Source organism: Narcine bancroftii, chromosome 5 (assembly GCF_036971445.1).
Source record: "Narcine bancroftii isolate sNarBan1 chromosome 5, sNarBan1.hap1, whole genome shotgun sequence".
Taxonomy (NCBI): domain Eukaryota; kingdom Metazoa; phylum Chordata; class Chondrichthyes; order Torpediniformes; family Narcinidae; genus Narcine; species Narcine bancroftii.
This window is the reverse complement of record NC_091473.1, coordinates 166604165-166622815: the sequence shown is the minus strand read 5'-3', so window position 1 is coordinate 166622815 and position 18651 is coordinate 166604165. Positions and strand designations below refer to the sequence as shown.

General features: G+C 39.3%; 1 protein-coding gene across 4 annotated transcripts in view; it reads right to left on the bottom strand.

The window, feature by feature from the left end:
- The window catches only part of dnah12 (dynein, axonemal, heavy chain 12), a 230102-nt gene that overhangs the window by 154897 nt on the left and 56554 nt on the right, over positions 1 to 18651 (bottom strand). For 3 of the 4 annotated variants that reach the window (XM_069939623.1, XM_069939622.1, XM_069939624.1), the window contains exons 12-17: positions 14043 to 14221; positions 10558 to 10693; positions 9248 to 9373; positions 7073 to 7207; positions 5725 to 5918; positions 799 to 1045 (exon numbers count right to left, since the gene is read on the bottom strand). In XM_069939623.1, coding sequence (XP_069795724.1) covers positions 799 to 1045; positions 5725 to 5918; positions 7073 to 7207; positions 9248 to 9373; positions 10558 to 10693; positions 14043 to 14221 — 1017 coding nt within the window. Of the gene's footprint in view, positions 1 to 798; positions 1046 to 5724; positions 5919 to 7072; positions 7208 to 9247; positions 9374 to 10557; positions 10694 to 12287; positions 12407 to 14042; positions 14222 to 18651 lie in introns of those variants that run through there. The other variant, XM_069939625.1, reaches the window with a different exon arrangement.

Here is an 18651-nt window from a genome sequence, read left to right as displayed (position 1 = left end):
TATGGAATTGGATCCTTCTAATTCAGATATAGTCAGCAACATTTTGAATGAATTAGTCTATGGAACTTAGAAAGAAGTTGTTGGAATAGTCACATCTGAGTAAAGAGGCGTGAATGAAAGTTTCAACAGCTGAGGCTGAGGAAGGAGTGGAATCCAGTGATGTTTATGTTTTATATTTAAAACAATATAAATAAAGCCAGCCATTTTCTTGTAACAAAAGCACCTACTGCATTACCATGGAATCACTAAAATCTTGATTTAATGTAAATATTGGAAATGGGACTCTAAACCTATTGTAGAAAATTGGATTTTCCCCAATGCAGATGAGAAGGTTTGGGCCAGAATTTCCACCAACCTCAGATTCCAATCTGTCACAATATGAAATAGGTTCCCCTCTCAGAAATCATTGTTACAGTAATTGAAAAGAAAATAGTAAAAGATATCAAAAGAGCTCTGAAGGTCGGCCTCAAAATTCTCTTTTACATTTGGACTGGACTCCATTAGATTTCTCAGTGCTTCTCTCCTGTTAGTCTTTTGGCTGATAAGATAGACAGAAGATGATTAAAAAAAAAATAGCTGAGTTACCACAGCCATATGGTTGGCAACCATATGGTTGGCAGGAAACGGATGACAGATGAGTCTTGAGACTGGAATTAATGGAGGAAATTAAAGACGGCCAGCAACACAGTAGGTAAAATTTGGTGCCCAAATTTCATGCCTTCTCGACTCCTTTAATTTAGCACTGGATAATGGATTGAAAGCTCCATATTATTTTTGCATATTTATTATTTCTTCTACCTTAAAGTCTTTGATTTGAGCCATGACTACATCACACATTGCAATAGTTGCATTCTCTTTCTTTTCTTCTGCCTCCTCTTCCTCAGCAACAAGTCGCCTGCGAGGGGCTGCTTTCTTTTTCTCCACTTCTGCTTTCTTTTCCTTCTGCCGGAAGAATTTTAGCATTTTGTAAACCTCACGAAAGAATTCATCTACTTCCACTTCCAGGCTTTCTCCATTTAGATCAAGAAATGAACCGTCCATCCATCTAAAGAAACATGAAGAGTGTTTTAAGTGCTATAGGTGAGGATAACACAACACTTCCAAATATCACGCGTAAACACAATAAAACAGCTTGATATTGATGTATCTATTATTTTACCAGTTAACATATGGGGCTTCTTCAATTATTTATCATTGCTATGACTGAAAATTTATGATCAAGAAAGCTTATAATTAACTCAATTACTTCAAACAGTTTACAAAAGAAGCATCAGATACCCTCTGGGGATATTATTTCAAATGAAACAAATTTTCAATAATTAGTCTGACTGCATCTTACTGCATGAAATCAGCTTTAGTTCTTGACAAAATTCCTTCTTCATGCATGAGGAACAAGTTACAATCACGAGAACACAGCTTGAAATATAATCACTTAATGTACACTCAAGATTAAGGGGGGGGGGTGATTAATCTTGGTTTCTCCTCATTAATCAGAATCTTTGCTGTACTCCCTCTATCACAAGTATATCATTCCCAATGCAGGGATATCACTTGGCCTATTCAATCAAGTCATTGATAGAAATTATGAGCACCTCATAGCTTTGCAACCTGAAAACTACCAGGTTATTCCTACTGTCTTCTGTTCATTCACCAATCCAAAATCTATGTCTCTAAATTATCCTCAATATTGTGCTCTCTGGAATTTTTTAAAATAATATCATGCCTGGCACTTTACTCAATCCCAAATTCAACACATTAATCTGGTTTTCCTGATCTATTCTTCCATTTACGATATCTAAAGGTTCCAACAAATTTGTTAAATATTATTTCCTTTCATAAGTCCACGTCAATCCTACTCAATCTATTATTTACAGATGCTTTGTTACCACACTTTTAATAATACATTCCAGCATTTTCCCTCCTACTAAAATAGGAGGGAAAGGCTTTCTCTCCCCCTCTATTTTTTTTAAAAATAGTTAACTTACATTTGCTTTCTTTCAATCTGTGAAACTATTCTAGTATCCATGACAACTAATGCATCCACTATCTCCTGCTATTCAAATTAATATCTCCAATTCCAGATTTTTTTAAACTAATGTTAATTTCTTTGAGCAAACCATTAATTCTATAGTCTTACTAGTTCTGTCAGATTTATAGTACTTTCTTCCATAAAAACAAATATTATATGCCATATATATTTAATTTCTCTGCCATTTCCTTTTTCCACAATATACTTCCTGCTGTCAAATTCTGTAAAGGACCCATATTAACTTTAGCTCAACTTTTCATTTCTACATACAGACTGTTTTTATGTTCCTTGGTTGCATTCTCTTTACTCAAAGATGCATGGTCTTCGTTCGCTAAATTTTGAAAATTTCCATTTCCTAAGGCTTACTGGTTTTATTTGCCATCTTTCCCTTTGTTCCTATATATACTACCTTGTGATGCTACCACCGTAGGTTGTTACTATGCCACTATCACTGTATCCTTATGTATGGCTGGCCTGCCTTCCCTCTAACTCCTCCCCCGGAATCCCCCAATAAAGACAGTTATGCCCAAGCCCCTCCCTCAGTACGAGTCCTGGAATCGGGCCAGAACAGGAGCATGTGTCCAGTCTTATGGTAATAAAATCCTGTCATCCTGTAACTCCAGTCTTTTGTCTAATTGATAGTGCGTCATACCTTTAAATTAATTAACCACCATGGTCAGACCACTTTTCCTGCTGGGATTTCTTGTCTTAAAAGGATATATGGTACTTGCAAACTATCATTAATTCTTTAAAAGTTTGCCAGCTTGATTAGTATTACATTTCTTGATGGAGTTTCCCAAGCTACCTTAGCCAGCTCATGCCTTATGTCACCACATCTGCTTAATTTTTAATACTAGTTTCAGATTGAATGAACTAACTTTCAATCTTCATTAAATATTTTATCATTTTTGACTGTTCCATTAAACTACCTGCTCACCAATAAATCCTTTCTCATGGCTTAACAGAAGTCTCATCAATTCCACAAAAGGTTGATGTATAAAACAACCTCTTCCATATGAATTCATCCTCCACAGTACTACTGCTAATTTGATTTGCCAGTCTTTATGTATTGCCCTTATTTTATGAACCACAAATTTCCTGATTTATACTGTTTTACATTGCCATTACTGCTGGGACGCAATAAGAGAATTTCACCCTTTTCCTTTACTCTTTCCAAACTAATTCCCCTTCTTTATTTTTCAAAGACCCCATTTAATGTTGAGGCTGCACCATCTCCGAAAAGAATGTCAATATTTGGTTTCACCTGGTTAACCATTTCTCATGAATTCTCAGAGTTCTTCTGACAACTCTTTCATAAATATTTCTTTGAGTTTCAGTAAAGTATGAATTGGATTCTTGATAATTATTTGTAATTAAAGAACAACCCTGCTCTTGGTAACTCAATAAGAACAACCGCATTCCACTTTTACAGCTCCAAGTCTTAATGGGACAGCTGCTTGTACAAATTGAGAATGATAGCCTTAACTTAGCTGCTTGTAAGGCAAACATGTCTGAAGTTCACCACAAATCAGTAGAGATTTGCTGTCACAGCACAAGTGTTGTGAATAAATGAAAATGTCGCATTGGTATATATTTGAGGATTGTGGCACTGTATCCAGCCTTCTCCACAGACTTGCTGCCCAGGCTGCCTGGACATACTTAATTATTCTGCATGAAGAGGGCTGGATGAGCTCACCATCTGCACCTGAGAAATGTTCGGTGTCTGGTCATTTCCTGAGGGCTCACTGTGAAATGCCTGAATAACCTTCTGTCAGCTTGCCACTTCCAAAGGCTTTTGAACTTTTTGCACATCTCTGAGTCACAAATGTATTTTAAAATTATACATATTGATTTAAACTGGAACATTTCAAAATAAGTGTGATTAAAACACCTTAAAATTAAAATAATTAAAATAATTCAAGCATTAACATTTCACAGCAGGGTATAGCAGTGATCTCTGACATAAAACAGAGGGCCCAGAGGCAATATCCATTTCAATCCAACCCTTCCTTTTCTCAACACATCAGTGCTCCAATGTTGAGGTTCAATGATGAGTTCAGAGACAGAGGAGTATAGCTGCACCAGCATCTGATTTACAGCTCATCTCACAAACCTACCAGAACAAGTGGCTCTGAGTTGTGATATTTCAGATTTCAGATCTATTGTCAGAGCACATACATGACATCATATACAACCCAAAGATTTCTTTATCCTGCGGGCGTGGCAGAATTACCACGAACTGATAGTTCAAAAATTAAACTGTTCGCAGCATAAACATGCAAACAAATAAAAAACTAAACAGATAATAAATGTAAACAAACTGTCAATAAAATACAGAGAGAACAAAGAAAATCAATAAAGTGCAAAAGTAAGTCATTAAAGGAGTCCCTGATTGAGTTTGTCGTTGAGGTGTCTGATGGTGGAGGGGGAGCAGCTGTTCCTGGACCTTGTGGTGCGAGTCTTATGGCACCTCTACCACTTTCCTGATGGCAGCAGCGAAAACAGAGCAAGTACTGGGTGGTGTGGGTCTTTGATGATTGCTGCTGCCCTCCGATGGCAGCGTTCCTTGTAGATGTACTCAATAGTGCGGAGGGTTTGGCCTGTGATGGGCTGTGTCCACTACCTTTTAGAGGACTTTATGCTCAGTGGTATTGGTGTTTCTATATCAGACTGTGATGCAGCCCATCAGCACACTTTTTACCACACTTCTGTAGAATGTTTCTAGGCTTTCTGGAGTCATACCAAACATACGCAAACTCCTGAGCAAGTCGAGGTGCTGACGTGGTTTCTTCCAGATGACATTGCTGTGTTGGGTCCAGGAAAGTTCTTTTGAGGTAGTGACTCCCAACAACTTAATGCTCAACCTCTCCACCTCTGATTTCCCCAATGATCACTGGATTGTATACCTCTGGCTTTCCTACGTTTTGGTGACATTGAGTGCAAGGTTGTTGTTGGTGCACCATTCAGCCAGATTTTCAATCACCATCCTGTATGCTGACTCATCACCTTCCTTTATACAATCCACTACTGTAGTATCGTCAGCATATTTATAGACGGTGTTATTGTTGTACCGAGCCACACAGTAAGAGGCATAAAATGAGCAGAGCAGGGGGCTAAGAACCCAGCCCTGTGATGCTCCAGTACTGATGGAGATTGTGGAGGAGAAGTTCTTACCAATCCTCACTGATTGTGGTCTGGAGGTGAGGAAATCTATGATCCAATTACACAATGGGATGTTGAGTCCCAGGTCTTGAAGTTTGCTGATCAGTTTTGAGGGGAAGTTGGTGTTAAACGCAACACTTTAATCGATAAAGAGCAACCTGATGAATGCATCTTTGGTGTCCAGGTTTTGCAGGGTTTTGTGTAGAGCCCATGAGATGGCATCCACTGTACATCTGTTTCCACAATGTACTTCATCACCAGCCTTTCAAAAGACTCCATCACTGTTGATGTAAGTGCTACTGGTCGATATTCATTAAGGCAGGTTACTGCCCTCTTCTTAGGCACCGGTATGATTGATGACTCTTTGAAACAGGTGGGTACCACACCCATAAAAGGAAACCTTATTTCACATGTAGTTTTTGAATGTTGTAAAAACAGCAAATCCATTCTAATCATTTAGTGAATATTATTTATCACTATCACAGAATCATAAACGTTCCTCTGGTTAACTTAGATTCCTGACACTCACTTACTTCTTTTCACTGCGTTGCCATTTCAGAATAAGAGCAAAAAGTTTCTGAAATGGTTCAGTATTAACTCTGATGACTTCATCCAATGGATAAGTGGTTAGATCCCATTTATACAGAGCTTCTTCACTGTTGATGTATTCAATTAATTCCTCTGCATCTTGCAATCTCTTCTGGACTGTCCGTACATCATTCACATACTGAAATCAGAATAGCACATTTCAAAAAATATTGCAAATGAAGGCCTAGAAATTACATCATGGTATTTTCAGCCACACTAATTGTTTGTTGTGAAGTGCGTCAACATTTATTTCAGTACAAAACTTCATAATCTGCAGACTGTGCACTTTTACTTTAGGTCGAAGGAAAGAGAGAGCCAGTAATCCGAGGCCAAATCAGGATTAGGGATAGAGGGGATGGTGCTGACCATCAGAGGGGCAGGGTAGGAATTGGGATGTGGAAATTGAGGCTTTGTGGGGAGGGAGCATCAGGACATCAGTGGGTCTGTCATGGCTTAAAATGAGTAGGTAGGTTATGAAAGGGAAGAATATTGTGACTGATGCAAATACTGAAAATTGCATTCTGACTGTGAAATAAAGAGGAATGTTACAACAAGGCAGAGTCCAGGTGGTTTTCTAATGATCTTGGTGCCTGCCACATTGACCACCGCCAGTGGGCTGATATCGCCTTAAACCGTGCATCTTGGCGCCTCACAGTTTGGCGGGCAGCAACCTTCTTTGAAGAAGACCGCAGAGCCCACCTCACTGACAAAAGGCAAAGGAGGAAAAACCCAACACCCAACCCCAACCAACCAATTTTCCCCTGCAGCCGCTGCAACCGTGTCTGCCTGTCCCGCATCGGACTTGTCAGCCACAAACGAGCCTGCAGCTGACGTGGACTTTTACCCCCTCCATAAATCTTCGTCCGCGAAGCCAAGCCAAAGACAGAAGATGTTAAATGAAGAAGTGGAAAGGAGGAGTGTTCTCATGCTTCAGGAAAGTGCAAAATGAAGCCAACCATTCACAGTCAAAAGAATTATAGTTATGTAGGTCAGGATCCAAAACGGTAATGCTTTGATCTCATATAAAAGATAAAGATCAGTGCATCTTAAAATGAGTTTTCTTACCAACTGCCTTAGCTAGTAATTAACTCTCCACAACTATAACCAACATTCTGTATCAGTCAGGATTCATATGGTCATAAATAAGAGTGGTTTATGCATTTTCAAACAATTAAGATTTTCTTTCACCATTTACTAAACAAGCTAATCTCACATCCCAGTTGCATCACAATGTTAATTTGTTAGATCAAACAATAGTGGATAAAACACAACTATTAAAAGCGCTAGCGTAACCTGTTGCATCAAGTCAAGTTCAGAGCATTGTGCAAATTCCTCTGAGCGGTGGGAAAGCTTCTCCAATTCCACGATGAGTTTCTCCCGCTTAGCCAATAACTCAGTCTCTCCTTTAAGCTTTGCTTTCTCAACTAGCTGTGTGGTCACAACAATAAACAATTTAAACACTTTAGATAGTCATGTAGCATAACATTCTGTTTTTAAAAATCTGCTATCAGTTTAAATTTCAAGGTTCCTTTTATTGTTTTGTTTTCCTTTGTCTGTTGCAAGACTGTGTGAGTGCATCAACTGCAAATTGCCTGCGGCCTATGTGGATTTCACAGCCGCTGCGTCCCTTGCTGGTCCGCTGCTTTGGTCACTGTCCTGTAGGATTGTCTCTTAGTTTCTCTTTCTGAATGGCTTTTGTGGGGGGGGTGGAGGGAAGGAATATCTCCTTGTTTCTGGTGCCCAGGTCTGCTGCTCCCCAGAGCCTGCAACTGCTCATGGTTGCTGCCCAGCACAGGTGGCCCCATCTTGGACACAGACCTCCACAGATTTTACTTACAAACACTGTTGGCTCTTTTAATAGCCTGTACAGTGCAGCCAGCATTGACACCGGATGGTTGAATCCTTTGGAGCAGAGCTGTGACTCCACTCTTGCTTTCCAGGACCCGCACCAGTGGCAGCGCTCCCATTTGTTTTGTTTATGGTTTGGATATGTGAGGTAATCTGTTGAATGTCTAATTCAAAAGGAACAATTGTGTAAACCCATCAGAGAATGCCAGGAATTTTCTGTCCAATCCACAAATAGTTGATGAGTGCTTAGTTTACTAATAATATGCTAAAACAGGCTTTTATTGGAGACACAAAGGAGATGGCAGATTCTAGAATCGGAAACCAAACACAATCTGCTGGAGAAACAGCAGGTCATACAGCATTAATGGAATAAAAAGAATGGTCGACATTTCAGGCTGAAACCCTTCATCAGGGCTGAGGAATGTTAGCACAGAAGCAATCTAAAGAGGATAGGGTGAGAGGGGTGAAACAGGGCCCCCCACACAGGATTGACAAATCAAGTAGAGGTAACATATGATGGACAGGGCCAGAGGACTAGCAGATGCCAAAGGGAGAGGCAAGAAAAACAGGACAGTGGAGGCAAGTGATTTACACAACGTGGTGTGGGTGATTGAAAGACAAAAACTGCCAGTGTTGGAAATATTCTCACCTTATCTAATTCTCAGGATGGCACGCAAAGATGTACCAAAGAGAGGTGGGGAGGTTGGTTTAAGAGTAGAAAGCAGAGGAATTTAATGAGAAGATGGATGCAGGGTGGGGGAGGGGAATAGAACCAAAGAAAAGGGGGCTGAGAATGTGGGGGGGGGGCAGCATGGGATGGTTAAGAAGAGAGACAAAAAAGGGAGGGAGTTGAATAGCAAATGGAGTACAGAGTGGAGAGAAGGGCCACATTACATGAAATTATACAATTCGATGTTCATACCATTGGGATCTAAACTGCCCAGGTGGAATATTAAATGTTATTCCTCATCAAGGGCAACACTGTGTGGTTCGAATCCCACGCTGTCTGTAAGGAGTTTGTATGTTCGCCCCGTGTCTGCGTGGGTTTTCCCTAGAGGCGCCCTCTGCCCCAAATGTACTGGGGGTGTAGGTTAATTGGGTGTAAATTGGGCGGCACAGACTCGTGAGCCGAAATGGCCTGTTACTGTGCTGTATGTCTAAAGTTAAAATCATCCAGAGTTCACCATTGACTAGAATTCTAATTACAGCAGCAATAAATACTGTGATTACAAGAGCAGATCATAGACAGGATATTCAATGCCATGTGAAACCCCTTCTGACTCCCTGAATCCTTCTCATCATCTCCACCATTCATACTTTGCAATCAGCTTTAATTGTAAACATCTGTCTTGCACATATCCCATGACATTGATTGTTCACTCCAGTAATGATAGAATTTGCTTCATTTATAACAACCCAACCACTGGAACCCCTTTACTGAATTTCTTAAGTTTTCTCCTTCTCTCACATCCTCTTTAAACATTCCCAAACCATCATACTTTGATTCTTTCCCTCTAATTTTTTCATCAGTGGGAGTTTCTACTTTTCCTTCTCTCCATTTCTGGGTATTTTGAGAAATCTGAGATGCTAAGCAAATCCAAGGCAAGGTGTTTTACTTACTTCATCATTTTCATCAAAAATAGATATGATGTTCTTTGGCCACAAGAGGACAGTGACATGTAAATCTAGGTCTTTAGGATCGAATATATATACATCCAGAAGGTATTCCAGCCTACGTTGAAGCTCCTGCAAATAATACACACTTCAGAGAGATTTCAAGTATTGGCTTTCCAAAGAAAGGCGATCGTTTGCACATCAGCACTTAATTATTAAGGAGGTCTAAAATAATTTGTTATTTTCCAATAAGCACTTTAGATGAAAAAGAGTATGAAATTGGATAAATTTAAATTGCTTATTGTCATGTGTATTGAGATGCTGTGAAAAGCTTTAGATTATATGATATCCAGGCAAGTCAATCCATACTTGTGATAGTACAGATCTATCACCAATGTATATAGTGTATATAGTTACAGTTTCTAGACTGTGCTTACAGCGATTGGCTGAGAGCTTAGCCAAGCCTACTGTCTGGGCCTTAAAGGGTTGTGTCCCTAGCCAGGTCGGATCATTCCGGAGTTTATTCATGGTCGAGCTGCGTCATAACTCTGCAATTTCTTGAAATATTTGATGTCAGCTAAATAATTTTTTTTAAACCAATAAGAAAAACATTGAAATGCCCTTGATGCAATGGTTAAATAAGTACAGCATTGTGAAGAAATGTGTGCTATTACACAGAATGTATTTAGATAGAAAAGATTCCCTTTTTCAACAAATGATGAAATGTCAAGACAGAATAAAGAATAAAAGAAGAGAAACTATGCCAATCAAATGAAGATAATTTTCAAAAGACCCAACACTTGATACAACAAAAGCTGCAAAATATTGTAACATTATAAATATCATTTTTGTGTCCAGGTACACGATCCTTTATCTGGAAGCCTTGAGGGATAGTGTGTTCAAAATTTCGGATTTTTCAGTATTTCAGAAAGCCCACCCGAATTGTGCTGCCGTATCCACCCCCTTCCAGTCGCCTGGCTGTCTCCCCCAACCGTGTTCCCTCAGCCGCCTCCCCCAACTACTGGTCCTTTGGCCACCCGGATATCTCCCCCGACCGCCGGTCCTTCGGCTGTCTCCCCCAACCGCCTGTCCCTCAGCTGTCTCCCCCAACCGCGGTCCCTCAGCCGCTGGTCCCCATTTGCTGGATTTTGGAGCTTTGCGGATTTTAGGTGTCTGGATAAAGGATCGTGTACCTGTACATTATTTTTGATTTTTTAATATTATTATTACATTTACAAGCAATTCTTTCTCTATGTCCAGAAGTACAGAAGATTACCTGGGTACAAAAATGTTTCCTGAGGAATTTTAATACTTACTTTGATCCTCATATTCAATGTTGCCACACCTTTACTTTTTACTTCATTCACATAATCTATCATGTCCAGCATTTCTTTTGTACCCTCAGGAATATTCAAAGTTTTATCCACAATATTTTCAAACTCTTGACAAATTCTACACAAAGAAATCAGAAAATATAATCATTTTAATATCTGCAAACGTAATACCATGTTGAAATATTTATTGCCAGAAAAAAGCATGGAGGAAGATTTGAATGTGCACATAGAAAATGAAATAGCCTGGATTTTTATAAGTGGCGGTCACCCCATATATGTGCCCCATACTCTGGAACATAGAACAGAAATTCTACAGCATAGTACAGGCTCTACTGTTAAAGTGGACCTGATGTTGCTTGAAAGCAAACATGAACACAGATGTAATAACAAACGTTTTATCACTTTGACCTACCGAAATGAACCACTTCACACTTTTTCTGGGTTAAAATATATCTGCCACTTCTCTGCCTAGCTATGTATCCAATCAATGTCCCTTTGTAACCTCTGACATCCCTCCAGAATATCCACACCACCACCCACTTTCTTGTCATCTGCAAATTTACTGTCCCACCCTTTCATTTCCTCACAATCACAAAGAGGAGGGTCCTAGAACTGTTCCCTTTGGAACATCACTGACCTCCATGTAGAATATGAACCATGTACAACCACCCGCTACCTTCTCTGGGCTAGCCAATTCTGTATCCACAAAGCAAGGCAATTGGATTCCATGCCTCCTCACTTTCTGAATTTTTCAAATGCCTTATTGAACTTGCTGAGCAGGGACAAGGCCTCCAACAACAAATTCATAGTGCAAATGGGCTAGAACAAGCCCACCAAGGAACTCCTCTGGATGCCTTTGTCAGGTGATAAAGCCCTGATCTTACTTTTCCAGTGGATGAAAGTGATCAGATTCTGGACAAAGTTAAAGAAGCTTTGATCAAGGTAGATTGAGGGCTTCCAGTCAGGAGAATGGAGATGCTAATGCGAGAAAAAAAGAGATGGATGATGATTGCAGCAGTAGATAAGCTGTGGCAAAAACACGGTCTGATAATGTTGGAGTAGGAAATTGGCAACCTGAGTAATTAGATATGTGTTCTAAAACAGATATATATTATTTTTTTTTTAATGTAGGCATACAGCAAAGTAACAGGCCACTTTGGTCCATGAGTCCGTGCAACCCAATTTATACCCAATTAACCTACAACCCCCCTGTGCATTTCAAATGGTGGGAGGAAACTGGAACCCTGAAGAAAACCCATGCAGATACGGGAAGAACGTGCCAATTCCTTAAAGACAGCGCGGGATTCGAACCTTGGTCCGATCCTGATTACTGGTGCTGTAAAGGTGTTGTGCTAACTGGTGCACCAACTGTGTCACCCACTATACCAACCATGCTGCTCTAAACATACTCCACAAATAAGAGGAAGCTACAGAATTTACAATATCAAACCAGCAACCGCAAAGAAGGCATATCACAAGGGGTAAAGATGAACAATGACTTTATTAACAAAAATTCACCTTCAAACTTTAATTCAAAATCCCCCCTTTTATAACAATGCCCACTGGTGACTATACAAATTTTTATAACAGTGTAAAACTAATAAATTCCCCAGCCTAAATATAGCATATGTAATTAAAGTCTAAGTTGTATTTCCAACCAGCCCACAGGAAAAACTTAGACACGAAACAAATACAAAACACACAAGACTCACAAAATTTCTATCTCAACCAAAACAAAGATCATAAACAAAATTCAATTTGTTGGTAAACTGAAGCCAAAAGATCTTTGAGAGAGAGAGAGCACAAAATTCGAAGTTGTCTTCTTGTGTTGTTTGTAGAAAGAGGAACAATGGCTTAGTCCGGATCCTTCTGTCTGCCTTCAGTATGTTCATCTCTTTTAAATTGCCCAACATTCTAAACTGCCTCCCAGACAATGAATCATGCTTGGGCCTCGTTCCACTTCACAGCCACAACCAGTGGTGGTTTGTCTTCCAATTCCAGAAATTTCTAGATCATCTGCACATGCCTAGTCCATCTCGCACTCTCTGCAGTCCACCTTCACCTTGGCTCTCTAAGACAAACTGTGTCACTTTTTAACATAAAATCACACAACACATAGGTCAATACACAACACAGAACTCTATAACAGTAGATACAATGAAAATTCAAAAGGCATTTAGACAGATAAACGAATATGAAAGACTTAAAAGGATATGAATCGAGAACAGACAAATAGGACTGGCCCAGAATGTCAATTTGGTTGGCATGGACAGGTTGAGTGGAAGGGCTGGTTCCATGATGTACAGCATCATGACTCTTTTACCACTTCCAAATTTTTGTTCCAATGTTCTTCACCTCAGCATTCAATAATCTACCTTCCGTAAACTAATTCTTTAAGAGCTAAGTTGCTCACAACACTTTGTAAAACAAATCTTGCTTACAACTGCGATAAATCTTGCTGATTAATAGTTGTCACTAGTTTCCCAAAAATTTTAAATACTAATCTTTGTAGCTAAATTCCACCAAGGGCAGCCTGGTTGGTGTAGCAGTTAGCATAATGCCTTTACAGTGCCAGCGATCGAGACTGGACCAAGGTTTGAATCCCACGCTGTCTGTAAGGAGTTTGTACATTCTCCCCATGTCTGCATGGGTTTCCCCCAGCATTTCCTCCAACTGTTTAAAACGTAACGGGGGTGTAGGTTAATTGAGTGTAAATTGGGCAGCATGAACTCGTGGGCTGAAATGGCCTGTTACTATGCCGTATGTCTAAATTGAAATTTAATTTAAATATTCTGACCTTCCTTTACCTTTTGGCCCATCTAAAATCCAACCCCACCTTGTTGAAACTCCTTGTTCAACTCGTTCTGGCCTTGTGAATTCTCCCTCCATCTTTTTTTGTGCAGTTCTGTTTTTAGTGAACCTGCCTCTCCCCTCAAGTATACGTTTCTTTCATTATGCTTTTGGGATTTTTTTTCTAGTTTCCTTAGCTTTTGACATTATTTTGCTCCATTGTTCTGTGAAGCAAACTATTATTTTCTGCATTGAAGGCATTAAATATCATTACATTACATGGGCAACTGCTTTTGAGTTGACTTGCAAATAAAGTAAAGGTAAAAGTTCCATTATTGTCACGTAATACTACATTTAGAATGTAATGTACATGAAATTCTTTAACTTTTGTCTACCGTAAGGCAGACAGAGAGTCACCACTTTGTCCAAAGCCCCTCACAGAAACCAACAGCATCTGGTGTTCCTAGGTCTCCCCTCTAAGTACTGACCAGGCCTGTGCCAACTTAGCTTCAGAGATCACACAATCTCTGCCATATTCAAGCTATTAGGCTATATGGGGTAGAGTATAGGACAAACATTTTGCATATTAAGAATGTATTTCAGAATTAACAGAATAAAACAAATTAACATTAATTTATGATTTCAATAATTAATTTCCACATATAACATTGACTTGCCGTTCATTTTCTTCTCTGTGTTTTGCAACCAGTCCATTCAACAACATCTCTGCAAAGCTCTTTGCTTTTTCTGACAGGCCATGCTTTATATCCTCACAATCCAATCGCACCATATGAAAATGTGCGACTTTCTGCAGGCTCATGATCTCTACAGCTAAGTGACGAAACTGGTCTATAAACTTAAGAAAGATAACTTTATTAAAACAAAGAATTGTCAAAAGAAAAGATTTCCACTGGTTAGAAGAAAAAAACTAACAGATTTCTTCTCCATTGCTCTTAATTTCCCTTTCATGACTTCTTCCAATTTTAACTTTTCTTTTAGTCAGCGACACAAAGAATCAATGCTTTGTCACCTCCTCCAATTGCTTTTTTTCCCCCCTCAATAAAAATGGTTAATGGTCAGGAGGAAAACAAAATAAAAAAACCTATTCTCACCAAATGATTATGTTTAATTTTAAGTAAGCAGTAATATATACTGATCGAGAGCAAAAAGGCCACGAGCAACTTTTCCTTCTTTATTCCAAGGGTATAAAGCTTAATTTTGATACTTTCAGCATCTCTATAACTGAAAACCCTATCACTATTATGTTCAATACTGTATTAGATTCTTTGAACCACATGAGAAGGTTATTGTTTAATTTTTACTGTTCTAAATCAACCAATTCTTTATTCTCCATATCTGACGCCATACTCCTCATGAGAATAGCTCTATATTTGAATGAATTGGTGTCCATAATATAGCTCCGGATGTGATCACATAATATTCAATTGAATAACATCAGGTCATTTATGCATTGCCATAAATGGATATTCCATATTTGATTGGATAATAGTGATGCAATTTCCTTGCACTGAGTGTGCAAAGTTACTCCCAGGAGCCATAAGATACCAGAGTTATCTTATTAAATGCTTTAAGTGCTTCACATTAAGTGCTCAATGTATGCACAAGCTTGGAGGGGTGTAGGCCTAATGCGCACAAGTGAATCTGAAGCGGGGGAACCGTGATTCAGCATGGACAAGCTGGGTTTCTGGACCTTCACATGTGGCTGCATCAGGCCATAGTACAAGGTACAAGGGCATTGAGTGCTGAGGCTCTACCTGTCCCAGGTGTTGCGAAGGATGGGCCTAGCCCTGTTGTCACACAATGTCCAAGTCAGCTGGACTTTTCCACACCACCTATCCCTCATGGAAAAGTTTTTCCAGACGAATGCCTTTGATCACAAGGCTATCAGGCAGTGGAATATCCTGCAGACACAGAGACATGGACTCGATGGACATGGTGGGGTGGTTCCCTGAGCAGACTGTCCAGGCCATCTTGTGGAACGCCTCAAACAAGTACCAGGACTTGGTGGTGAGAGTTGCCCTTCCAGTCAGATCCTTTCTGTACAATCAGAACATCATCCACACCCCCCGGTGAGATGACTAAGGTGGAGAAGAGACAATCACCCACCTCTTTGCAGATTCACCAAGAGTGTGTGGAGAAGGATGCAAGGGTCCTTGTCATGGTTCCTCCCCAGCAGCAGTGCAACTGAGGACTCTGATTTATTGGCTGTTCCCGGGGATGCACACAGAGTCTGACATCCAGAACTGCTGGAAGACCATCATCTCAGTGGAAGACACACTTTGGTCTATCCAAAACCTGTTGTTCTTTCAGCACAAGGAGACGTCAGTGCAGGAATGTTGCCAATTGGCATATTTCAGGCTGCAGGTGTACATGCTGAGGGGCACACTGAAGCTTGGTTCAGCCATCATGTGGACACTGTGGGGAAGGACCATATCTAGAGTCTTTCCATAACCAGGCATAGAGGGGCTGAGACTGAGGGGAAGCCCCTCAAACAACAAAGGGGGAGTAATAACATGATGCCACAGTGGTGGTAATGATGTAAATAGAAATGAATCTAAAAATGTACAGTGATGGAAATGTATGGATACTAAACTAAGGATGCAAAGACACTTGGAACGGTTTTCCATTTGTAAATAACCTATTGTGAATAAAGTCTATCCTTGATTCAAAAAAATACCTCACTACTTTCTGATATTTATTATTAGAGCCCTAATTCATTTGTTACGACATCACAAATTATCACTGAGAATGAAATTCTGATAGACTGAACAACATGAAGAAAAGAGCGGCATTGTGAGCACCACACAATTATAGCGTTAGCAAATCGGTTCAAATCCAGCGCTGTCTGGAAGGAATTTAAATGTTCACCTAGTGACCTACGAGGGTTTTCCCAAGGTGATCTGGATTCCTCCCGTCCTCCAAAAATGAACAGGGTTGTAGGTTCATTGGGTGTAATTGGGCAGCATGGGTCTCAATGGCCGGAATTGGTTTCTACCATGTTCTAAGTAAAAATTAATCTTAAAATAAGTGAAAACCTATTTCAATATTTGTCTTCGTATCGAGAAAGGTCACAAACTAGTTTTACTATTTTTGGTACACAGTCGGCCAATCTGTTTGCTAATAGTTTAGCTATTATCTTATAATCTGTGTTGAGTAGAGATATTGGTCTATATGATGCTGGTGTTAGTGGATCTTTCCCCCGTCTTTGGTATTACTGTAATTATTGCTGTTTTGCATGAATCTGGCATGTTTTGTGTTTCTTCAATCTGGTTCATTACTTCCAGGAGAGGAGGAATTAATAAGTCTTTAAATGTTTTTTAGAATTCTATTGGGAGTCCGTCCTCTCCAGGCATTTTATTGTTCGGTAGCTTTTTTAATATATCCTGTATTTCCTCTATTTCAAATGGTTTTATCAGTCTGTGTATATTCAAGAGGGAAAGGTTTCTGTGTATTTTGGTCAATATGGTTCATAGTGTGAAAAATTAAAAAATTAAAAATAAAAAAAAGGTAACAAACTCAGAAAGAACAGCAAATTGAAACTTTCATTGCCTACTTGCAGTAGCTGTCATAAAGGAACAAAGTTGTGGTGAACAGCATACACAGAATGATGCCAACGATTCCATGACAAACAGAGCTTTGGGCAGATCCGGTGAGTATAATAACATTCAGATTCAGATTTAAATTTATTGTCTGAGTACATACATGACATCACATACAGCCCTAAGATTCTTTTTTTACTGGGCACATGGAAGAATTACCCCGAACTGGCAGTGCAATACAAAAAACTGTACACAGCATATACATGTAAATAAATAAAGATCTGTAAATATATAACAAAATTTAAACAAACTGACTGTGCAATACAGAAAAAAATAAAAAGAAAATCAATAAAGTGGACAAGTAAGAGTCCTTAAATGAGTCCCTGATTTAGTTTATTGTGATGAGAGTGATCATGGTTGCATTTGCTACGAGCAAGGTTTTAAGGATATACTTTCTGTTTTATTATATTTGGCTGACAATGACAATTTGGCTGTAATGGAGGCTTGCAGCTTTATAGCATGCCTCATAGGCTGCTTACATCAACATTAAAGATCCTTTTCCTCCATCCATCTCTTGTCTAAGAATTCACACATATGAATACAAGATGAAACATGGTGTCAGAAGTGGGATGAAGGAAATTAGAAGGAAATACTTTAAAAGGAAAATCTAAAGTCAGCAACTGATCAGTGAAGAGAAGATACGAAGTGAAAAATGGAATGATTACATCTACCTGTGAAACTTCAGTTGACAGATAATGTGGCTGAAAACTGGAAGAGATTTAAACAACTATTTGGATTGTATTTAGCAGCAGCCACAGCTGACAATAAAAGTGAAAGTGTTGTTTTTTTTTTGCATGTCATGGGTGATGAAGTTCTAGAGGTGTATAATAACTTCACATCAGCTGGTGAAGGAGACAAAATAAAACTGGGAAAAAAAATAATGAAACAGTTTGAGGCATTCTGCATACCTAACCATAACATGACGTTTGAGAGGCACAGATTTTTCACATGCACAGAAAACGAAAGAAAGTATTGATCAGTATGTGAATGAATTGAGAAACAGAAGCAAAAAATGTGAATTTGGTAACTGACTGACTCACTGATAAAGACAGACTTGAGTGTGGTTTTCCAGATAATAGTCTCAGGAAAGACTGCTAATAGAGCAAAATGTAGACCTGGAAAAAGCCATAGCACTCTGTAGGGCTACAGAAACTGTAAAACTGCAGGCAAAAGAACTGTTCAGTGAAACTAGCTGCAACGTGAATGCAGTGAGCAAGAACAGACATAAACCATTTAACAAAAAGAGCACCAAAGTGGAAACAGAGGCATGGCCAGCGAACAAAAATGAAAGGGGCAATCGAAAGCCATGTCATCGATGTGGTACACAACACCTACCAAAAAAGTGTCCAGCATATGGTAAAACATGCTGTATGTGCAACAAAAGCAACCATTATGCCCATTGCTGTCAGAACCAAGTGCAACAAAGCAAGGTTCATGCAGTAGATGAAAGGGAGATAGAGGAATTCTATGTCAATGTTATGAGAGAAAACAAGAAAGAAAACAGAGACTGGATGTTGAGATTAAAAATGAATGATAAATTCATTTCGTTAAATTGGAAACTGGAGCACAAATCAATGTAATATCAGACACTGATTTTAAGAAGATTAGACCCAGACCAAAGATGTATGGAACAAAAGTGAAGGTGACAGGATATTCAGGTACCGAT